The 25,057-nt window shown below is 45.0% G+C and overlaps 1 protein-coding gene across 1 annotated transcript in view; it reads left to right on the top strand.

Annotated features, from left to right (window-relative positions):
* Positions 1 to 25,057, top strand: part of TNS3 (tensin 3) — a 282,342-nt gene that overhangs the window by 178,738 nt on the left and 78,547 nt on the right. Inside the window, exon 16 of the mRNA XM_045286291.1 lies at positions 6,488 to 7,738. Within this exon, the coding sequence (XP_045142226.1) occupies positions 6,488 to 7,738 (1,251 nt within the window). The remainder of the gene's footprint in view (positions 1 to 6,487; positions 7,739 to 25,057) is intronic.

The raw sequence follows: 25,057 nt of genomic DNA on the forward strand, positions 1-25,057 counted from the left end.
CAAGCAAGCATCTTTCTAGTGTTCTCTGCTTTCAGCGAAGATCCATTTGATATCAGAAATCACACTCTTTCTTCCACAACCTCTTCTGAATCTGGCAGCCCCCTGTCAATGTACTGCTGCAACTGTTGTTGGATGATCTTCAGCAAAAGTTTACTTGCATGTGATATCAATAATACTGTTCTATCATTTGAGCATTCTGTTGGGTCACCTTTCTTTGCAATAGATACAGATATGGATCTCTTTCAGTCAGTCCGCCAAGTAGCTGTCTTCCAAATTTCTTGGCATTAACAAGTGAATGCTTCCAGTGTTTCATAAGCTTGTTGAAACATTTCTATTGCTGTTCCATCAATTCCTGGAGCCTTGTTTTTGGCTAATGCTTTCAGTGCAGCTTGAACTTCTTCTTCAGTACTATTGGTTCTTTCTCACATCCTGAAACAGTGAATGTCTATTAGTTCTGTTTGATACAGTGACCCTGTGTATTCTTTCCATGTTTGTATGGGAATATTCAAATTTCCGCATCATTCAGTATTTTCCCCATAGGATCTTTGAATATTGCAACTCAAGGCTTACGAACTCCTTATTAGATTCACGTGAAATAATTTTCTGTTTTTAATCCACTGAAGACTAGCAGGGTGAAAACTATTAGCTCTTTTGAAAGAAAAGTCACTCTTTCAGTAAAACTATCACGAAATAAGGTGTAATTTGGGAAAGGTCAGAGAAAAAAAAGGAGGGATCTGGGTTGCTTGTTTTACCACATCCACCAAGTGCCTTTTTTCTTTAAAAATATATTAAAAAAATTAAGCAGGACCAGAGCACAGTACAATAAATTACAATCAATTATAAATTGATTCAGTTGTTGAAAGGTCAGTTGATGGTTGAAGGGAGGTGGAGTATGGGAGTCAGTCCTCCCTTAACTGTCTGATTTTAACACATTGTGAGCACAGTTAGTGCATCGCTATGCAGGATGAGAATGAATTTTCTTTTCTGTTTGTTTTGTTTCGGTCTCCCCGTTATCTTCGACTACTTTGGAAATGTTTTCTGAGTCCTGCTTTCCCACGTTGGGGGGAAAGCTGTGTTTCAAAAGCGGGGTGAGAATGAGAAGCAAATAGTAATGCAGCACAGGCTGGGCTGGGGGTAGGGAAGTCTATTGTTCATAGTTCTTGTTGTTTAATGAAGCAAGATCATCCATTTCTGTTTTCTTCACCTTAGCTCGTTTCCAGATGATCAGCCACACTAATACAACACTCAGCAGAGCTGTGCCTGTGTTTATCTGATTTTTAACTAGACCCCACCTCCCGGGAAGTGATTGTCAGACAATGTACAGGCCCCTTGGGATGCAAGGCCATCGCATGGTTTAGATGAGGGCAGAGCCCAGGATTTGCCCTACCTGAGGCAGGGTGGCACTTAGCGCCCCCCCCCTTCCCCCATCTACAGTAGTGATGCTGGATGATCCTGAGTGAGTGGTTACTGTCTTCTGGGAAGCATTTGCAGAAAGGGCTGATTCAAACTACCTTAAACTTAAGTTCAGGGTGAATCTCCAATATAATAATAATAGAGACAAAAAGATGAAATTTTAAAATATATATATTTTTAAGATAACTGCACGGGGCTTGGTAAGCAACTTTCATTGTGTCTTCCAGGCTCCTGTGTCCTCGTGCATGCTCCACTCCACAGCAGCAGTAGACGTTGGTGGAGAATTGTATATTCTGGGACACCACAGGATTTTCTCGTTCCTCTGAGGGTCTTCTTCTCCCCTGTGTGTGGTCCAGGCAGTCAACAGCAGGAAGCACAGTGGAGAGGGCGTGGTCAGCCGCATCCTTTCTCTGTTCTGGGTCCAGAAAGCTACTCCTGGATCACTTTTCTAAACCAGAAACACCATCAGTAGTAAGCTGCCAGCTATAAAGCCTTTGGGGGCCTGCATACTCCAGCGAGTGGGCTTGCAATTTGTGAATAAATCGGCAGTGGTTATGCAATGCCTCCTGCCTCAAACTGCCCTGTCAGATGTCAATTTTAGCTGGATTCACTTTTCTTTGCTCTTACGCTGCAAGTTTCAAAGTGAGTGTTAGAAAAGAAACAGTAGGAAGTGTGTGGGTAACATACTCTCCATACAGTCATTCAGAGGCACTGAGTCTCCCTGAAGATCGGTAGACGTCTAGCCCTGCCAAATCAGGGTGGGGCATCCACCTCTCAAATGGCAGAGGAGTAATTCTAGGGACCATTCAGTAGACCCTAACTCATGGCAACCCCATCTACGGCGGAGTCACACTGTGCTTCGCATGGCTCTTAATAGCTGATTTAGGAACGTCGATCACTGGCCTTTCTTCTAATTCACCTTTGGGTAAACTCGAGCCTTCAAATGCTTTGTTCGGAGCCCAATGTGTTACCTGTTTGCACTACCTAGGGACCCCAGAAGAACTAAACGAGATGCAAATGCCAGCCTACACGTTGCCGTTTGTTGTGCCCCCACTGAATGCTGGGTCCCAGCAACGGTGTCCTGTCCATGTACAACCCATTTCATTACCTTGGGGCCAGATAGGTAATGCTCAAACACGCTTGGCTTTCTTGCTCCTGTACCCTGCCCCTTGGTATATTGGGTGGGCTAACCTTTAGGAACCTCATTGTTTTCTTTGAGAGTTTTGGAAACCTAGATCAAGTAATTCCAAGTCACGTTTCCGACTTGCTCAGTGACACGTGAAGACCAGCAAGAAGAGGAGTGAGTGAGTTAGCTTGGGTGCTTTAGAGAAACCAATCCACAGAAACTCATGTATGACAGGGAGTTTTCTATAAAGGTTAAGTGCGCATCAAGAAAACATCCCAACCCAGTGCTGCCCAAGCCCACAAGTCCAACATTAACCCATATGTCCGACACCAATCCACAAAGTCCTCCTCCATCTCACAAACACACACAATGACACCGACTGCAGGAGGAAAGCCGAGTCAGTGAACGTGTAAGCATCTCAGCGCTGGCAGGGGTCTCCACACGGCTGCTCCAGCACCCAGGGCTGCATCGGGGTAGGTCCGTGTGGCCTCTCCTCAGGGAGGTCTTGCAGGAAGTGAGCCTTGTCAGCTGAAGCAGGGAACTGGCTAAGGCAGGTGCACTCTGGTCCCGCCATCACAAAGCAAGAGACCCGAAAACTTGAAATGCGAGGCTCACCTAGCCATTTATCCCTCTGCCCTTCAATTAACCCCACATGTCTTTATCGGCCAGGTTGGCACAATAAACTAACTACCTCAAGGAGAATTGGGGGCTCCCATGGAAGGCCAAGCTATCTCAGCTCTGCTGCGTCAGAGAGAGGTGTAGGAATGGGGACATTTGGGGGTTATAGGCAACCAGGGGCTCAGAAGTACTTCTACTTTCAGATTCCACTTTGTCTATTACTTTTTTGTTTTGTTTTGTTGATTTCTGCTTTTTTTAATGTTTGGCTTGCGAAGGCATTCTCTCCATATGAAGTCTTTTCCTCTGAGATAAACACTTATTTTAGATTATTATACCGTTCTGTGGTTCTAGCTTGGCAAGGAACTGGTTTTGTCTTATATTCTTTGTATACAGACATCATATCCACTGGTCCCTTCTGATCCAGAAAGCATTCTGTGTGTGTGTTCCTTGTGGCATTGGGTGGCATTGGGTCTGGCCCTCCCGCACCACAATGCTATGCTTTTAGGGACTTTCCACCCTTTAGGATTCCCGCAGTGGGAAGGCTCTTGTCAAACCCACCGGCCCATCTAGGTTGCAGGCTTCAATCCAATGGTGCTTCTAAGTGCTCAGAACTGGGCCTGGCATTTGGTGAGTCTTCCAGAAATGGTAACATGTTGCTTTTAATGCATTTGTTATTTTATGATTTTTGCCGATAGTGGAAATAATAAAAGGATGACTGCTTATAGCTCCCAGCTCAAGAATGTCCTGTCCATTACAATTCACATAGGCTCATTCTTAATGTCATTGTTCTCAGTGTAGATTTTACCTCAGAATGATTAACAGGCACTTTGGGGGCAGTAACCCCATTCAAGCAAGAGGAGCATTTTCACAACTCACGCTTGGGGTCTTCCCCCGCCCCCGTCAAGCCACAGAATTGATCCACTTCTGTCATATTTTCAGGGGATTCACTTAGATACTCTGGAGGCATGGTTTCAGCCACACTAGTTCTGTAGCTATCATTGGCATGTGGCTCCCATGGCTGTTTGGTCTTGTTTGCAGTCTGTCTTATCACGAGGATAAGGGATCTGTGTAATTCCTACCAAGCAAGGATATTTATCGGAGTCTCCTCTTCCTCTCTCATGCCCCACGGAATTAGCAGTAAAGCCCAGACCTTGTATTAGTTGATTTTCCTGGGAAGCCAGAGATTCCTTTATCAGGAGTTCCCGTCTTACTCAGGACCTATTAGAAATCCTTTAGATTCTCTCACTTTTCATTTTCATGTCGAATCTTCAGTATCTGCCCACACATTCGTACCTGGGCCCGGGGGTGGCTAAAGCAGTTCAGCAAATGGGTAGGACAGTAACAGAGAGTCAATAGTGGAGCCAGGAGCCAGTGTTGGTTCAAACCTAATTCCAGAATCTTTCAACTGGCCGTTCTGTCTGCATGCTCTGCATAGTTTCATGCTTGACCTAATGAGTCAACATACCGGTTACATTTTACACTAGCAAGGCTGTGTGGGTGACATCTGTGTAGGCTTTGTAACCAGAGGCATCTTTCCGGATGTCCTTGAATTCATTCAGAGCTCTGTGAGGTAGGTGCTTTTCGTCTGTGCCTGTCCCGAAGCCCTTCCCAAGCCATCATGACCTTCATGCCACCACACTCATGAACATGAATGACCACACACCCAGGCGTGTGCCTGCCTGGCTCTGTCTGAGTAGGAAGGTCCACGGGGCGGCCAGAGCACACATCCACTCCAGAGCCAAGAAACTGGGGCTTAGCGCCCCCTCTGCCTCTGAGCAGCTGCCTTCCTTTGGACGAGTTGTTTTCTTTGAGCCTCACTTCACTCTTGCTAAAGCAAGCATAACCACATGATTATGTGCCTGCCCCGTAATACCAGTTATGCCGTTTGCCATTGAGGCAGCTCCAGCTCATGGCGACGCCATCCATGCATATCCCCAGCGAACACCTTCTCTGCATAAGGTTTTTCAGTGGCCGAATTTTTAGAAGTAGATTGCCAGGCCTTTCTTCCAAGGAACCTCTGGGTGAATTGAAGAGATGTTATTTCATTTAGCCAGGCATGCGAACTGATTTTCTTCACTGCGGATATACCCTAGAATTGGCCACTACACTGTTACTGTGACCTTACTTTCATCCTATGGCTGAATCAAGGGGGGAAAGTGGTCCTGATTTCATGTCACTAGCTGTCTCTTTTGAACGACATGGTTTACAGCAATGTTTGCTCTGTTTTTAATGCCTCCTCACGCCATCGCTGCCTCAGGATGTAGTTAAAGAGGTGATAGCAGGGACGCTAGCCCGGGGTCTCTACTTCCCATCTCTGAGAAATGTGCTCAAGGCCAAGTTGTCCAGAACAGTTTAGAAGCCAGCTCTGTCCCTGGGAAATGAATATACCCCATGCTCTGAAGTCCCTGGTACCCACTCCAGGTAGATTTCGGACCCTCAGCAGCTGCTTGCTGTGGTGTGCCAACAAACCCAGCATGAAGAAGAGACATCGTGTGGGCAACTGTAGGGAGGAGGGAGGCCAGCTGCTGGGTGGACGGCTGAGAGGGCGCTGTGCTGTGTTGGAGATGCTCAGCTAAAGGTAACGCATGTTGGTGGTCAGCAGTCTATGAGTCAGGGAGGAACTGACCACCCTCAGTCAGCACTGTGATTAAACATAGTAGCAACGTTCAGCTGTGCCTACCCACCTTTGAGGCCTCAGCTGTATTTCCCTCACATTCCAGATCAACGGAGGTTAGGTGGCCCTGCCTTGGCATCCTGGGCACCTGTTTAGCTGACGCTAGGTACTGCTTTGAGTAGGAAAGTTTCTATTTAGACTATAGCAGATTCCAGAATTTTGAGAGAATTGGCAGGCTTGTTCATCAAATGCTCTATGGATTAAGAATTTGTCACGCAGCACATCATAGATGCTCAGTAAGAATTCAGCCTAGCAGATGTAGTACTGGAAGCTCTCCTTTGTCATACACGAGCAGTGGACTTCTGGGGCTTGCTGGGCGGAGTTATGTTAGTCATTCAAAATTATTGCTATTAAAATTATTGAACAGTGCGCTATTAAAGAGAGACAGCGAAGTGCAAGGAATTTCAAAGGGATTCTTAGTTGTAGCTTCTCTTTGCATGTAGAAAGATCGAACTGATTCTCACTCCTGAAGATATTGATTTAATTTAGTTACTTAAATGACACTTGGCTGTGCTGGCGTATAAATAGAAGTTTGGAACCTGAGAGGAGTCCATGCCATGTCTATTATATTGTGAACTTATTTATAATTTATTTCCGAACTGTCTGAAGCCCACTCTCCCGCTGTACCTGAGACCCTCTTCTGCTCTCTCCCGCAGTGCTGCACACGCAGGGGCCCATCGACGGCAGCCTCTATGCTAAGGTGAGGAAGAAGAGCACCTCAGATCCCAGCATCCCGGGGGGCCCCCAGGCTGTCCCCGTCAACCACAGCCCGGACCACGGCGACCACACCCTGTCTGTTAGCAGTGACTCGGGCCACTCTACCGCCTCGGTCAGGACGGACAAGACTGAAGACCGCCCAGCTCCAAGCACCAAGAGAGGATTGAGCCCCCAAGAGAAAGCTGAACTAGACCAGCTTCTCAGTGGCTTTGGCCTAGAAGAAGCCGGGAGCTCGTTCAAGGATATGACTGATACTCAGAACAAGTATGGTGGGACCCGCCACGTCGTGCCAGCCCAGGTCCATGTGAATGGAGACAGCAAACCACGAGACCGGGAAACTGACATCTTAGATGATGAGCTGCCCAACCATGACCTGCACAGTGTGGACAGCCTGGGGACACTGTCCTCTTCGGAGGGGCAGCCGTTGGCCCACCTCAGTGCCTTCACCTGCCACAAGAGCAGCCAGAACTCTCTCTTGTCCGATGGCTTTGGCAACAACACTGGAGAAGATCTGCCTGGCAGTGTTGTCCCGGACCTGGGCATTGGCATGGACTTGCTCTATGAGCCATCTTTTGGAAATCAGGAGCTCAGGCAGCCACAAGCCCTACTGAGGAATCCCTCTGCACCGGCACAGCCCCCGGCCTACGGGCAAAGTTGTTACTCTACACAGACCTGGGTGCGCCAGCAGCAGTTGGTAGCAGCTCACCAGTACACCTTCACACCCAACGGAGAGGTCAGGCTCAGAAGCCGTGGCACAGCAGGAAATGCCAGCATCGCCCCAGCCCAGCCCCAGGGGCCAATCACCCCCACTCGAGGAGCTGGCAGCAGCGGGGCCACCCAGAAGGGGATAGGCAGTGGAGCACATCCCCCAGACACACAGCTGCCCTTTCCCAGAAAAGCATTTGCACCCAGATTTGGAGAAGAAAATGCTATGAATGGGGTTGACCTGGAGCGGAATGCCGTCCTCTCCCCGGGATCCCCCACCTTGGACATTGACCAGTCCATTGAGCAGCTCAACAGGCTCATCTTGGAGTTGGACCCCACCTTTGAGCCTGTCCCAACCCACATGAATGCTCTGGGCGGCCAGGTCAATGGCACTGTCCCACCGGAAGGGGTGGGCAGCCGGCTCCAGCCTAACAGCAAGCTGCAGGACCCAGGAGAAAGCCCCAACAGGATGGCCAGGAGGCAAGGTGAGCTGACGTCCAAGAGAATGCTGGGGTGGGATAGGGCTGGCATTTCACAAGATGCCACCCACTAAGGAGTAAGCTGTTGCTGAACCTGCCCATGGAGAGGCCCACTTTTGGGATTGTACACTCTCGTGAACATTTTGACATAGACTCCCTGGCAGAAAACTTGGAGAGTGGGAAGGAGGGCCATTGGGAATAGAGCCGAAGACCTGCCGAGTAGAATTAGGACAAAGTAAAGATTGGGCACCACCACTTGGGCGAGAATTGATTGCTCGTCCATTTTACAAGGACTTAGTAGTGTCTGAGCAGTGGTGGAGCAGGCCAGGGGCAACATGGCTCAGAGCCAGACTGCCTCAGTGTGGGTCCTTGCATGGCCACTTGTAAGCTCTTTGAGTCCACTCAGGTGCTAAACTATTCTAAGCCTCCCTTTTATGTCTGCGGAATGAACTTCACAACGAACCTTTTCCCACGGAGAATGCAAGGTGGTCAGCAGACGAAGAATCCTCATGCGTTCTAGCAGAGGGCCAGCCGAGAATCGGCTCACACGGGAGTAAAGTCAGCACACCCAGTGTGGGGAGGGCCTCTCACTAAGTCTGCAGGACAGTCTTGCAGGACTGTCAGGAAGTAAATAAAAAGAACCAGCCACAGTACATTAAATGGTGGGGGGATGGTTTGGTGAGAAGCAACAGCTAACTCGGGGAGACGTAGGAGCAGGAGGGTGCATGGCGGTTTGTGTGGTAAGGGTATGCAGAGAAGTCCACGTGGGAGTGAGCGATGGGGAGGGCAGAGATGGCAGGGCCAGGGCTTGAGGTGGTCAGGGAGGCTTGCTGAGCAGCTAAGCTAGTGGAAGGGCACTGGCTGCTGGCTTTGGCAGGAAACTTCTAGTCATAGGACCGGGCTGCTAGGGAGCAGCAGTGCCAGGGTAGGAGTGCCACGCCTGGTGGGCTAGCTGCAGTGGTGGTGAAGGTTCTGTCTGAACACCTCCTGCCAAGATGCGTGCCTTCTACCGCAGCACGGAGCAGGTTTTCAAGGCAGAGCAGGGGAGAGCTTTCCTAGATTTCTCCCCACGTGCAGCCACGAGGCCTCGCTGAGCAGGGAGCTGGCGGCAGCATGTGTGGGCCGCATGAGTTGGACGCGGCAGGTGTGGAGGGGGAGCGCTTTTCACTGGCTCTTGGAGAGAAGTCTCTGGGGGCTCCCCAGAGAACGACTGCGGTTGGCTTTCACCTGGAAGGACAGAAAGGGGGGGCACACTTTCATAAGCAGGGATTGACAAAGGATAGGCTGCTTGGAAAAGTGGATGCAGGAAGAGGGTTGGAACAAGTAGTCGGAGCTGCGCACCAGAGAACGTCCAGGCAGCATGTTCTCCAGGGACCTCCTCAGAACCTCCCCGAAGGATCTGAGAGGACGACGAGGTCAGGGCTTTCTCCCAGAGCTGGGGTGTGCTCTGGGCCTTCCCAGGCGGGGCTTGAAAGAGGGCCTGCTGCGCAAAGTGAACAACGAGGGTGGGTCCCTCACCAATGGTTGCTTTGCTCCTGGATGCCCCTCTATCTCTTTTGGTTGCCCTAAACGAGTTCAGAAATATTAACTCGTAATGTGCTGGAGGATGATGCAGGAACACACAGTATTTCATTTTGTTATCCGTAAATGTACCACGAATCACAGCCCACTTGACAGTCACTAACAACAGGCAAGGTCATGACTATCAAGGCACCCTGTGTGCTAGTAACATTGATTAGAAAAGGGACATTTTCATTGCACGCAGTTCCCTCAGCTGCAGGGACCATTTTGCATTAGCCTTTACAAAGGGGTCAAGTCGCCTGTCCACAGCCACAAAGATAAGCAGGTGGTAGACGAGGAACTGGAGCCTGCTGTGTGGACCCGGGACCCATGTCCTGCTCGGGACCAGACAGGGTTGGGCTCAGTCCTGGTACAGACCTGGAAGCAAGACAGGGCGCAAGGAAGATACAGGCACAGCCGCTGTTTCTGAAGGCTATGAAACGCTGGTAGGCGGGTCATATCGTCTATGAATAGCTACATCTCATCAATTTAGAAGAAAACCATATCACAAAACCTGACCTATAGAAAGTGTTCATGTCCTGAGTCCTGAGTGAACAAACAGGAGAAAGAAGAAGCAGTTTGTTTCCATGAAGATTTATAGTCTTGGAAACCCTAAGAAGCAGTTCTGTTCTGTCCCTACAGTGTACTTAAGAGCCAGAATCAATTAGATGACAGAGATTTTGCTTTAACAAAGGACTGTAGCCATCAGATGGGAAAGAGGTAGTCACTATTTATAGTGCTGGCAAAACTGGATATCCATTTGCAGGAAAATGAAATCGCATTTACACAATATGCAAGAACAAAAAACAAAACCTCACTCACGGTGAAAGAACGGCAACATAAAACCTAAAACACTAAGAAAAAAACGGGGACAAACTTAGGGACCCTAATCTCTAACATAAACGATCAAACATAGCCAAAAATGCACAAACAGCAGAAAACAAACCAGTTGTCAGACCTAAAAATTAAATATTTATGTGCATCAAAATACTCCACTGAAAGTATCATAAGAGAAAGTATCAGACTGGGAAAAATGTTTTGGCAACAACACGTTGAACATTTATAGACATGTGTCGAAAACATCAGTTTTTCTCTAATGCCTTTTGGGTGCCAGTTTTTCCAAGACGTAAGGTTTTGAGATTTTTGGTTTGGAATGGTTGCTTCAACTTCTATAAAAGCCAGAAATCTGAACAGTTAAATATCGGGCCAATTGGCTGAAATAATCTACAAATGAACCAAGGCCCTAAGGTCCTTTTCCAAAGAAAACCAGTACCTTGAGGTATTTATACATAAAAACTCCCTTAGAAACAACTACATTTCTATTTTATAACACCATATGGTATATTGATATTACAAAACCTCTGATTGACTATTAAAATATACATACAGTAATTTTATCTATTTAGACACAAACATATTCCTTTGGAGACATTAGCAGGAAGTCTTAAACCATTTAATTTTGTGAAATCATAGCTCAAACTTCAGCCATGTCTCTAGTTGTGCTATTTATAACTTAAGATTGCCAGTAAAAATATTAAATTTGAATGTTGTAATTCCTAAACCCATTTGGAATCTGATTATTTCCTGTAGTAAATGAGCATTCAGTTGGCTCAGTAACTGAACTCCCTATGCTTTTACTTGTCTTCCTTTTAGAAGCACTCAGACCAGTGTTTAGGTCTGATGGGTAATGAATATGGAGATTTTTTTAGCACTTAACCACCTTGCCACCAGGCCTATCAAGTATATACTTGTTTTAGGTGACCTTTAAGCTGAAAAAGATAATGAGCCTCGTAAGATTTTTTCCTTAAGATTTTTAACTTTGGGATAGTTATTGTAAGTAGTATTATTTTTTAAACTTCCTTTTCAGAGTCCTCTTCTTAATTATACAAGGATCCAACAGAGTTTTGTATGTTGATCTTATACCCTACTATGTTCCCAAATTTTTCAATCAGTTCCAACAATTTTTAAAATGAAATCTTTAGGATTTTTCTATATAGAAGATTTCATCATCTATAAAGAGAGTTTTATCCTTCTGTCCCAATATGGCTGCTTTTATCATCTTTTTGACGTCTTACAGTTTGGGCTCAGACTTCTAGGACGATATTCAATAGGAGTGAGGATAAGGACAACTGTGTATGCTTCCCATTTGAAGGGGGCAGGGTGGAGGGATGTTTTCAAAATCGCCCTCTTGAGTAAGATGCTAGCCATTCGTTTTGCTTTTATTATGCTGAGGATTTTCTTTGCTATTCCTATTTTATTAAGTGTTTTTATAAAGAATGGATATTGAGTTTATCATATGCCTTTGCTACATCAATTGGCATAATAATATGGCTCTTTTTTGTGGTGAATTAAATTGCTTGCTTTTTTAATATTAGACAATCCTTGCATACTTGATGTGCATTCTACTTGATCATGATGTATTGGGGTTTTGTTTTGGTACTTTGCGGAATTTTGTTGTCTAGAATTTTGCTGTCTACATTCATGAGGGATATTGTATAGTTTTCCATTCTGGTGATGTCTTTTCTTGGCTTAAGTATCAGAGATATACTTGCATCCTAAAATGAGTTTGGTAGTATAGCATCCTTTTCTCTATCCTGAAATATATCTTAGGATTGGTGTTAACTCTGCTCTCAATACATGGTAGAATTCCCCAGTAAAACCAGCTGGTCCCAGACTTTTCGATGTTAGAGCATCTTAATGACGAGATTTATTTCTTCTTGTGTTACAGGCCTGCTAAAGTTTTGTTTTTCTTTTTCTTTGTTTTAAGGCTTTCTACATCAGTATGTGTTAATTTATGTAGGTAATGTGTTTCTAAAAATTTATTCATTCTCGATTTTCAAATTTGTTGGAATACAATTTTTCATAATATTTTCTAATTTTTAAAATTGCAGTTGGCCTGTTATGATGCTGTACATTTCATTTCTTATTCATAGCATTTGCTTTTAATCTCCTACTTTTTTTGCTTAGATTTGTCTGTGATTTATCAATTTTGTTAATCCTTTCAAAAAACCAACTTTTTTTCTTGTTGATTTTTTCTGATTTATTAATTCTTTAATTTTTGATATGTGTGCTTATTGCTAAAAACTGCACCCAGAATATTGCTTTTCCTGTGTTCTGGAGATTTGAGTGTGTTGTATTTTTGTTCTCATTTGTTTTAAGGAATATTTTTATTGTGCTCTTTATTTTTTCAATTACCTGGTGTAATTGAACCCTTGATAATTAATCCATTTTTTTTTCATGTCTTACACCAACCGCTGTCTCCCTTCACCCACTTTTCTGTTGTCCAACCCCCTAGGAGGGGTTTATATATAGATCATTGAGATCGGTTCCCCCTTTCTCCCCACACCTTCCCCTTCCCCTCCTGGTATTGGTGCTCTCATTTATCGGTCCTCAGGGGTTCATCTGTCCTGGGTTCCCTGTGTTTCCAGCTCTTATCTGTACCTGTGTACATTCTCTGGTCTAACTGGATTTGTAAGGTAGAATTGGGATCATGATAGTGAGGGGAGGAAGGATTAAAAAGGTAGAGGACAGGTGTATGTTTCATCGGTGCTATACTGCACCCTGATTGGCTTGTTTGTATCTTGTGATCCTTCTGTGAGGGGATGTCCAATAATCTACAAATGGGCTTTGGGTCTCCACTCCACCCTCCCTCTCATTCACATTGATAAGATTTTTTGTTCTTGGTCTTTGATGCCTGATACCTGATCCCATGGACACCTTATGATAACACAGGCTGGTGTGCTTTTTCCATGTGGGCTTTGTTGCTTCTTGGGTAGATGGCTGCTTGTTTATCCTCAAGCCTTTAGGACCCCAGATGCTATATCCCTTACGCCCAGTTCTTTTAGTGGTGTTTCCACATCAAGTTCTTCTGGTGTGGTCTATGAAGGATGTTGTGCACCTCAAAAGAACAGAGTCTAAAGTCCCAGCAATCTATAACACACAGACTGGGTCACCCAGATCTAGATAGAAACTAGGTCAATAGTGTCCATTTATCATCTTTTGATTTTTAGTCTATGTTTGTCTTTATATCTTTAAACAACACATTAAAGGCTAGTGTTTTCTTATCCATAGTGTTAGTTTTTGCCTTTTAACTGATAAGTTCAATCCATTTACTTTCAGTGTTATTGATTTTTTTTGTTGCTATCATATTTTTATGGTGTTTCTGGTTTCATAGTTCATGGTAGTTTTCAGTGCTGCATTCCTTTTGCTTATAGAATTTATTATCAAATACTTTTTTATTCTGTCTTACTACTCAGTAGGATTTTATGATTTTCTTCTATTCTGTTTTGCTGAGATTTTAACTTTTTCTTTGTAGTTTGTTTCTTTCAAATTTTAATACAGTTTATTAAACTACTCCATCTCTTCTTTCAATATTATCTACTCTCCAGCATTTTTGTTATTGGTGGTGGTGTTTTCATTGATTTTATTGCAGAAATACTATCTGTGCTTCCTGATTTTGATTAATATGGTTCTGTTTCATTCTATGTATTCTTTAAAGTAGAATGATTTCTAGATAATATGTCTTGTGTGCTAATTTTTTATTGTTGTCCAAAAAACTCCTTTTAGTATTTTTATTTTATAAGGCTGGTCTTGTTTTTATAGATTCCTTTAATTTTTCCTTATCTGAAAATAATTTCATTTCTCCCTCCAGGGATAATTTTGCTGGATATAGGATTCTTGGTTGGCAAGTTTCTTTTGTTTAAAAATTTTAATATATCAATTCATTTGTTTTTTGCCTGCATGGTTTCAATAAAAATAGATGAGCTTATCCTAATTCGTTGTCCTTTATAGTTGATTATTCCTTTTTATCATGTGATTTTGAGATTTAAATTTCTGTACTTATTTACTTCTCTCAATTGGAGGATGTTGAAGCAGCTATAAACTCAAGTTGGCGGGGTGGGGTGTGTGGATTACTGGGTGATACACAGATATGTAATTATAGAGTAGCTTACCACCTGGTTATTAAGTCCCTGGAATATGTTCTGAATAACAGAGGAGTATGGAAACCTGTGCCTTGAAAAAATGCCAGCTCCGCAGACCACATCCACCCCCCTCGGTCAAAAGGGGTGAGTGGCAGGCTGGGCTCTTCCATATGTGCTGTTGGTTCCACATATTGAGTAGGAGACCCATGAGTCAGAAAGTCTTAAGGAAATGTCCAGAAAGGCAGCACGAAGCCACCCAGTGTGTCATTCCCATCCGTGCATGCAGGGCAGTGAAGACTCAGCTAGATGGACATGGACTAACTGTCTGGAGTCTTGCAAAGAGGAAAACCTGGTCTAACGATTCTCGGGATTCTCTTTTTGCCTTCCGAGAGTAAATCCTCCCAGGTTTACCTTCCATCTCCTCCCCAATCTCTGACAATTTCGCTATTGTTTTCATTCTGAAGAGAAAGTTTGCACCGACACGTCAACATCCTGACGTCAGCAACTGTGTTCACTCTTTGCAGACTGTGTCCTGAACGTGAAAAGCAATCAGCTCCCCGGGTGGCGAGGGGGCAAGGAATCGGTTATCCAGAAGTTCTCAGAGCAACTGCTGAGTTTCTTGTATAGCTCTGTAGGCCAACGCCCACCCACTGGAGTTTTCATTCTTTCTCGGATGAAAACTGACACATCGAAATGACTAAGGCCTTCCTGAGATGATCTTGCTCATACTAGCAAGATGATGCTACTGGTGAGCAAGGCTGAGAAGATGAGCGTAGGAAGAGCCGCTGTTTTGAGTCCTCATTCTTTCTTGCCAGTGCCCAGGATTTACCGATTCTGCTTCCTGGCATGTTCATGCGTATGAGAAAAGCATGATCAATATCTGCCAATCACAACTCAGTACCACTGAGAAGCTTGTGCTAGCACCATGGGATGGCTCACAAGTGGCGTGCCAAGGTGCACTCTAGCAATTCTCACCACTGCCCAGCACACCTGTGGGAAGTTCACCATGCAGCAGTGTGGATAAGCTTTTCCCACTTTGAGGGCAAACCTTCGTGGAGGAAGGTATGCTCTGGGAGAGATGGAGAGGACAGAAGGCCCAGGACTCAGCACAGTACCATACTGAGCCTCCCTTCAACACGGAATGAGCTGTGGAGTTTGATTTTGAGCACTGTTGCCTTACAGCGCCAGTTGTCTCCTCACATGGTGCCTCGTGTCATGGGAAACAGCTTCTTCAGACTCGTCCTTCTTATGGTGGTTTTTTGTTTGTTTGTTTTGTTTCTGAATACAACCTTTAAGTAGGAGGAGATTTGAACTCATGATACTGGAATAACGAAATAATTGTCTCGTGAAATTTAAGAATCTATGGATCGTAAAGGCCAGCTCCTTTTTCATATACCTTGAGAGGTTCTTGTTTCACATTGTCAAAATATTTCATGCATGTGTTATCAACCCTAAGCCGTAATTACACAGTCTCCCAGGCACCTTGCTCTGCTTGCAGGCAGTGCTATGACCTTCCGTGAGTGCTTTGAATTTGTGCCCATGGGCATGAGCATTTGCTTTATTAGTAGTAAGCTATTACATTGAAATCACTGAGAGAAATATCAAATTTTAGTAATGAATAGTGGAAAGCCCATCGGTTTAAATTTAGGTGTTGAACCACCACCAAAGGAATCACAGCTACGTCGGGTTTCCGTTCCCTTTCTTTCTAGACTGCCTTCGCCTGGAAGATCTGCTGAAATCTGCCCCCCATGGGTGACCTTGTTTGAAATAACAGGTAGCATGACTTCCAGCTTCCTAGCAACTTGCAAGTTACCACACTATGGCAAATGGACAGAAAAGGAAAATGGACAGAAAAGGAAAATGGACAGAAAAGGAAAAAATAGTCACTCAAAATAACTTAAAAAGTTATTTTGATATAAATATCTGTATTGGCTGCTAAGGGAGGACTTTTCTGTCAGCAGCAAGATGCACCTGGATTGTATGTACCTTCTGGTCCTAAGTAAATTGATGATGATTAAATCTGTTGACCAAGAGCAGATTCCCACCCTGTGTGACAGGGAGATCCTCTCTGTATGGTTTCTAAGACAGCAAATCTTTCCCCAATCAGACTACCTTCTTCTCTTCATTCCACAGAGCAGTTTGTAGGTTTGATTCACCACTTTTTTTATTAGTAGCTAATTCTTAAGGCTCTGTGCTACCAAAGCTCTTCTCCCGGTGATTAGGTAGCAATACTTACATATTTTGTAAACACAACCTGTTCAACCATGGGGAATATGAACAATGATAAACCAAATTCACTATTATCAAGGCATCAAGTCGTAGTGACCCTATAGGGCAGGGTAGAAGTGTCCTTGTGAGTTTTTGAGACGATAACTGTTTATAGGAATAGTAATCTCCATCTTTGTCCCATGGAGCTGCTGTTGGTTTGAATTGCTGACTTTAAGGATTCCAACCCAATAGGTAACCAGTGTCATCAAGGCTCCTTGAATAATAATGCTAGCTATATGTTTCTTTAACTTTTTCTATTTAGCAAATTTGTTTATAAGAGGAATAGTGCTTAAGCACACCAAAAAGACAGACTCACTGCCATTGAGACAACTCCTATTCGTGCCAAGCCTGTATGTATTATGGAACAAGGTCAAGGGGGTTATCTTAGCTGTAATCTTTATGGAACAAAAAGCTGTAATCTTTAAGGACATTATGGTTGTTCAAACAGGGTCATTGAAAATGAGGGAAGCCCCAAATGCAGTAGGCGCAAAAGTGTGCTCAAACATTCCAAAGATTGCGCAGAGGATGCAGGGCTGCGCAGTGTTTCATCTGTGCACATAGTTGCCGTGTTTCGTACATCAGGTTGCCTGCATTGAAGTCGAGTCTGCAGCAGCTAACAAAGGGACTGCATATAAAAACTTGAAAGATTATTTTTCAGTTCAGAAAGCAGTTTTATGTAGTTGTCTTGCACACTTGGGTCAGACTTGGATCCGACTTGTGGAGGACGAGTGGAATCGTGCCAATGAGTTATCCTTATTTCAACATATCAAAATCACTGCTGGGTCAAGGAAGGTATACGGGGAGCTTACGAAGGTCCTTGAAGATACAGGTTAACCAGGTGGATGCCAGGGGCAGTGGCTGAAGGCGAAAGGAAAACATGATGCATTTGGGAAGTGCCTAGACAAGAGGTCGGAGTGGCAGTCATGGAGATGGCAAGAGAAAACGCCCCTCTTGGGGTGCTAGTTTGGAAACTAAGGAGGCAAGAGAAAGCCCGTAGGTCCTGAGCAGGATAGCTCTATGCGCTTGCTTGGAAGACACTCTTTCCACCCCCTACCCCTTTTCCTCCTCAGTAGAGTAGTCAGCTAAGGCAGAGACACTGAGTTTGGGATCTGTGTTAGGCCCGGTGGTGATGAGGCCTGTATAGATGATGGAGGCATGGTGGGTGGGTTGGGCATGGAAGGACCTTCGTTCCAACTGTCAGAGTTTGGGGAAAGAGGAGTTAAGCCACAGATGTTGTGCCCAGAGTACTTAGACCATTAGGAGAAATTAAAAGTGCCCTTTGCCTTTGGTCTTTGAATGGTTTGTTGCACCAAATTTGGTCTCATGCACCATAAACCCAAACCAAATCAATCCCTCCCAAGTCAGCTTTAACTTATGGTAACCCCCGATGTGAGTTTTCAGTGGAAGATTTCCAGATGTTTTCAGGAACCGCTGGATGGATTCAAACTGCCAACCTTTTGGTTATTAGCTGTGTGCTGGACTATGTGTGTCGCCCATGGACTGACTCATTGTGCAGTCTATACCTAGACAAAGGAGATCTGGGAGTACTGACGTGTGAACAAAGATGAAGGGAACTAGTGATATTTCTATGAGAATCTACCACCTATGAGCTATCACAGAGTAATTTTCTCACAGTTAGAACTCTGTTAGTGAGTTGCAAGCACTAGAGGGGACCTTATGTACCACGAATGCTTTAAGAAGAAACCCTGGCCCTTTGGTCAGAGCTGGCCACCGTCCCTCTCAGACCCCGCAAACACTGATGCTCCAGGACTGTGGCTCCTGAATGACCCACATGTGCAATTGCATATCAAGGCACTGAATTAACGTTCTACTCCCTAGAACGCTCCGAGTTTGCTATTGGAAGGTATTTTAGAATGAGAGCTACATCGGCTTGACTTGGATATTGTATTACAATTAGTTCTCTTATTGCATAAAACTAAGGAGCCCTGGTGGCACCATGGTTAGGTGAGTGCTCTACTGCAAGCTGAATGGTTGATGGTTCAAACTTACCTACTGGCTCAGTGGAAGAAGTACCAGGTGAACTGTTCCTATAAAGATTGGAGCCTAGAAAACCCTATAGGACAGTTTTACTCTGTCACCTGGGATCTTTGAATCAAAAAATTGTTTTGACAGTACCTAACAACAATGACATTACATAAAACCAGATTGGAAATTAGAGAATTCATCAATCAATTTTGTTTGCTCCAATAAGCATCCCTCCTCAAAGTAGCCATTCCTGTTTACTTTGCACCCTTTGATGGGTCCTCTGTGGACACCTCTGAGGTACTGGGGTGCAGCCTTAACTTCAAACATTTGTGACTTGATGCACGGTGTTCCCACAACCCTCTCAGGCTCAGAATTCTGCCTCCCTGGCCAATAGTTTCCACTGCCATCTTTTCTATTCTGATGTGAAGGTCATAGCTAATATCAACTGCTGTAAACAAATCCACCCCCCAACAACAACAACAGTATGGAACATTGCAGTTAAATAATATATGAGGTTGCTGTGAATTAGAATCATAGCAGCAGGTTAAACAAATATCAAAAACGATAATACCCTAGCCTGAATGTTCACAATGAAATAAAAGGAAAGAGATTTATACTAAAATTAATAATTATTTCAAGCCGAAAGCCTGTGGAACAGGCCCACTCTAACAAACAAACACTACTCTCTCAGATTTTTATTTTTCGGTTTTGCAAAATTATTATTATTGTGGCAAAATACATCCAGCATAAACTTTCCCATTTTAACACACATAATGTAATGACATTGAGAACATTCACAGTGTTATACAATCATCCCCACTGTCTTGTTCCAGAACTTTATCGCTGCACAAGGAAACCTTATACCCATTAGCAGTCACGGCCGATTTTCCTCGACCCCAGCCTTCAGCAAACACGATTCTCTATGGATTTACTCCTTCTGGACATTTCCTATACGTGATCTGCATAACATTTAGCCTTATATGTTTGGCTTCGTTCACTGAGCAGAATGTTTTCAGAGTCCATCGAGTGCCAATGTATCAGAGTTATACGCATGCTTATCTTTACGGCTGAATAGTATTCCGTTGTCTGGATACACCAAATTTTGTTTATCCATTCATCTATTGATGGTCATTCGGATTATGCCCAACATGTAACTCTTATGAACAGTACTGCCATGAGCATTTCTGTACATGGTTTTATTTGAACACATCCAATTATTTGGGGATTGTACCCATGGGTGGAATTTCTGGGTCTTAGGGTAATCCTATGTTTCCCTCGCTGAGATACTGCCCTATTGGAGTTTTGAAACTGCTTCGAAAGCCCCTGCCCTCCAATGTGGACAGCTGTCTACGTCTCTGGAATCTCTGGTGAAGTGGGAACCACTGGTCTGCAAAGGTCTGCTCTCTCAAGTGTCCTGGGAAGAAAGCCTTTTTGACTCAATGAATATCACTAGCATAAGTGGTGCTGTAATTATCTACGTATTACAATAGAAGAGGTTACCCTTCCATCATCTCCAAGACTTAAAGCTGCACAATTTTATTTTTGATCATGTCCCATGCCCATGCATCCTGGTTTAGTCCATGCCTATAGCTCGTCCTGGGATAGGACTAAGGAAGTCCGTGTGCTTCTGGGGTTGCCCCAGCAGAGAGAAGGCTGGAGAATCGCATACGGGTGCTCTCACTGTCTGCCCAGAGTGACACAGGAAGCACTTCCTCTCACAGTCCGATGCCCTTGCCAATCTGTGGTCTCCCTCATTTCAGAGTGGGATGTACCTCCCCCACCACGCCCACGGCTGAGCATCACTCGTGGCCATGGAAAGGCCCAGAGGATAGGAAGGTCCAGTGGTTTGGGAAAAAAAGGCAATAAGCAAGAATAAATTGAAACACAGGTAGTGGCATTCTACGGATGGTCCTCTTAAAGGTAGGAGTAGCACAGGAGAGAAACAATCTGGCCCTTTTGTTTCCATGCAGTTTTGTACATCTGTGCTTTAAATTACACTTCATCAAATTTAAGGAATATGGCTAAATTTTCTGATATTAAGAGAATATGCTTCCTAGTTTCTCAAACATGTCATTGCACTTTTGTGTGTGCCTTTGTAGAGGAAATGCTGCTGTCTAAACAGGCATGCCAGTGTTTCCCAGTGGGAAGGATTTTCTTTTTTGCCATGGAAATAATAGGATTTCCTTTCATTTTCTTACTCTCATGGTCATTTTGCTGGGTCTTCTTCACCCACTTAGGCTTTTGCTAAGTAAGACAGTGAATCTATGGCTCCCACAGAAAGGGCTTCCAAAGAGAGCGCCATTGTGAGGGTGAGCATGGTTCTTCCTGGGCCTCTGGAGTCTTTCAGTTACCACTCTGGGCAGTGATTTTCGAGCAGATTATCTATAGTGAGCGCCATATCCCTTCACTCTCTGAGAATACACGCTACAGCTTGCAGAGGCCTGGTGAATGAATTAGTCTTTATTTCCGTTTATGGAGAGCAAAAACTTTAAAGTTTCTCCTTTACAATTGTTTCTAGAAACATTGAAACAGAGAGGAGGGTTGGGGTATTTCATTACCATGCCACCAGTTCCCCCTTTGTACTCTCTGTAGAAAAATGCACATTATTTATGGTAATGAGGTCTCAAACCAGCTGCGAAAGCATCTTTGGTTTTATTTGGTTTTACTCTAGGAACACAAGGGGGTTTCTGTACCCTGGTGTGCCATGCCGACATGGCCAGGCACTGCGGGTTGTCTGTCATAGCTCAACGATATCCAAATAATCGAAGGTGATTTACCTTCTAGTGACTCAGAAAGTAAGTGCTCTGTTTTAAATAAACAATGCTTAGGACAGCAGTTCTCAACCTGTGGGTTGCGACCCCTTTTACAGGGGTTGCCCGATTCATAACAATAGCAAAATTACAGTTATGAAGTAGCAACAAAAATAATTTTATGGTTGGGGGTCATCATCACATGAGGAACTGTATTAAAGGGTCGCAGCATTAGGAAGGTTGAGAACCATTGTTCTAGAACATCATTACACCCACTCCTAGAACATCATTACACCCACTCCTCACTTATCAAAATTGTTCGAAGACCCAATCATTAATGCAAAAATTGACATTAGCACAAATGGAGGGTGGTCACAATAGATCCCAAATGGACAGTGACCACATCATCATATAACTGCCACATTGACTCATTTTACGAAAGTTAACAACAGTAGTACGTATCTGCCAACATGCTGAGAGTTGTGGCCCAATCAAGGTGACGCTTAACGGGAACCGTTAACGAGTCTTGCCTTCACCTTGTTTATTACGGGCAGACATGCTATTAAGGCACAGAATTGTCAATAGTAAATATTTGACTATTGTTGTAAATGTCATCCTTCGTATAAGGAGAGAATGGATAACCGAGGAGTAAGTTGATACAAGTCAGCGTTCCCTAGGGATGACTCTGAGAAAAGAAAGGGATATGGGAGAAAGCTTCATGTTGCTCACAGGGCTGGGGAACTTGGCAAAGGTCATTAGTGATGATGGCACAAGAATGATGCCATTTACCTACTCCTGCAGCAGCTCTCTGTAGAAAATACATCGTATACACTTTAATGAGTTAGAGTTGGGAGCACAGTTCTGCTTTGACACCCATGGCATGACCCTGAGTTGGCGTGGACTCAAGAGTGCCTGAGTTGGGATGGTAGTGAGGCGAAGCTGGGGACACACTGCCATTTTAAGATTTGGGGTTATATCGTGGATCTCTCTGGGGCTCTGCCTACATGATGGCAAGTGTCAAGAAGATGGGAAGGTATCTAACTGCTCCGTAGCAGGACACTGGTCGAGGACCTCTGTTGCTCCTCCTTTTAGTGTGCTTTGTGGCTGTCCCAAGTCATGTCAAAATGCACAGCGGGAAAAGAACCCTTTTCAGACAACGAGGAGAATCACGCGTTCTGTCTCCTCCCCGAGGGCCCAGTCTGTGGACAGAGTCAGAAAGCACACGTAGACAGGGCTTGTCCTGGAGTCGCATGGTCAGTGTGGTTTTATGTTGCCTGCGTTCTCAGCATGGAATGTGATTTCCTTCTAACTGCGATGGGTGAGTGAGGTTTCTTTTGCCTGGTTGAGGAGGGGAGGTCTCAAGGTTCAGATGCAGTCTCCATGGCGAGGGTGGGGCACACGGTGAATGGGAGGCCCTTGCCCTTTGCCTGGAACACCTGCTGCCAAATCTCCCGGGAGCCTTGTTTTTTCTTGTCTTCCCTTTTCTCTTTGTTCTTCTAAGAAGTGAAACTGGCACCTTTATATGAGTAAAGGTTGAGCGTGGGGGGGTGTCCATGATGCACCACAAAGCTGGGCAAAGGTAACATAGACTCTCTTTGTTCCATTATCAGTCCACCCCACACCCTCTGCACAGTTACAGTCGCGCTGTTTATGGGGCAACGAGCAGCCCTTGCACAAACACAACTTGGACTCAGGGCAAAGTGCTTGCTTGCATTCATTCATCCCCCCTCCCACCCTCCTTTTCCCCCCTTTTCCTGGATTTAACATCTTAGCGGAGATGTGAAAATGAATCCAGTCCTGGCCCTTTTTATGGCATAGCTGTTTTAATGCAATTCAGAAAACAGCCTTGAAATAGGACATTATTCCGCTCATTAAGCATTTCGTGATTCAGCTTACCCAGTCTAATTCACTGAGATGCATTCTGAATTGTAGTTTGAGTCAGTTCTCAGAGGCTTTTCCAGGTTTGAAAATATAGTTAATAATAAGGTTCACAAGTATATGCATGGAGGTATAAGACATAGAGGACTGAGATTTACGTGAGCTTTCTTTCCTCTTTCTGTTTTTGAATATTTTCCAAGTTTTCAACTTTGATTTTGTAATCAGGAAACCAGAAAAGAGGTACTTAAACATTTTATGCCTCGTTTGTGGCGGTGGACAGCCAGGGTTGGAGTAAAGCGCGTCTGAGAATGGGCTGGAATGTCTCTTGTAGGAAGCCCAAAGGCCCGGGTGACCCAGGATTAAGTGTTCACTCCCTCACTTCCTCATGAGTTGGCATGGGCTCCCTGGGAGGGAGAACAAAGAGCTATTTAGTCAAGCACAGAGCCCCACAGAGCCATTTGACCCAAAGAAGACTGGTCATAGCGCCACCTAGCAGGACGTGGCAGCCACTTGGTGTTTGTCTTCACAATGAAAACGGCGGGTCCCTCCTGCAGGGATGTGTAAGCTAAGGTGCTGTACACAGTTGTACAGACTTGAAGGAGAAAGAGAGGGAAACATAGATGCTAGTGGACAGGGCATCCGAATAGCAACCTAGCTCCGAGGGCAGCATCCCTGCAGCAGCGGTTCCTGGAAGTGCCACCCCGACTCCCCTCTTGGTCCTACTGAGGCAGAAAGCCCTTGATCCCACAGCCTGTGAAACTATAGCGCTCCAAGTCCTTAGGGTGACTTTGGCTTGAAAGCGGGCTCTTGACCACAGGTTGAACTAACAAATAGTGCTGTTAGTAACAAATAGCTGGCCATTGAAGGTAAAGGAGTGCCGAACAGGAGGCATTCCAACTTACAGAAAGGTCTGCTTCTTCTGCCCTGGTTTCACCCATGTTGTTGTTAGGTACTGGCCAGTCAGTTCCAACCCTCACGACTGTTCTGATGGTTCAGCCCACTTGGCAGCCATGGTGGCAAGCCATCCCTGCGAGCCCCTTCCTCTTTTGTGCCGCCCCTCCACTTCACCAAGCATGACGTCCTTCTCCAGGAACTGGTCTCTCTTGACATGTCCAAAGCCTGTGGGCTGAAGTCTGGCCATCCTTGCCTCAAGGACCATTCTGGCCATTCTTCTGAGCTAGATTTGTTTGTCCTTCAGATTCTTCAGCAGTACCATCATTCAAATGGAGTCTTCTGCCGTCTCCTTAGTCAAGGTCCAACTGTCATAGGCCTATCAGGGATTGAAAATACCATGGTTTGGGTCAGGTGCACCTTAGTCCTCAAAGTGACATCCTTGCTTTTCAACAATTTAACGAGGTTTTGTGAGCAGATTTGCCCAATATAATGTGTGGTTTAATCTTGTGACTGCTGCTTTCGTGACCATCGATGGTGAATCCAAGCCGCACACTTAGGTGAGCCCTAGCAGTAGTTCGGTGAGATAGTAGGGACTGTGTACCCTAACACATAGCTCAGGGCTTCCAGTGGCCTTGGGCACTGGATGAGGCCTGACCTCAGGTTCTCTGAAGCTGGACGAGCGTGCTGCTCTTGATGGGGAGCTAGAGGGCACCACAGAGCACCACAGAGGGGATTGGGCCTGTCAGCAAGTTCCTACACTCAACAGACCAGGCTGCTTCCAGAAGTGCAGGAGCTCCCAGACAGAAGCCAGGGGTGGGTGAACGTGAGCTTTAGTCTTCCCTCCCCACCTCAGCCCCTAGGACATAACAATGCAAAGTGACTCCCCACAAACGGATGAGCGGAGATTTCTCCTCCTCAGCCCGGAAAGAAGGCTAGGATGGAAAATTGCTTCCCAGACAAAGTACCAAGAGCTCGCTGTTAGGTGTCTCCCAAAGGGTGTGAGGACTAGCTTTTACACCAAAACAAAGCCCTGGAGAAATAGGTTGGTGGGTTGTGATATGAAGGTG

The sequence above is a fragment of the Echinops telfairi genome, unplaced genomic scaffold (assembly GCF_000313985.2).
Source record: "Echinops telfairi isolate 266 unplaced genomic scaffold, ASM31398v2 ScPeMD7_7;HRSCAF=31, whole genome shotgun sequence".
In the NCBI taxonomy this organism is placed as follows: Eukaryota; Metazoa; Chordata; class Mammalia; order Afrosoricida; family Tenrecidae; genus Echinops; species Echinops telfairi.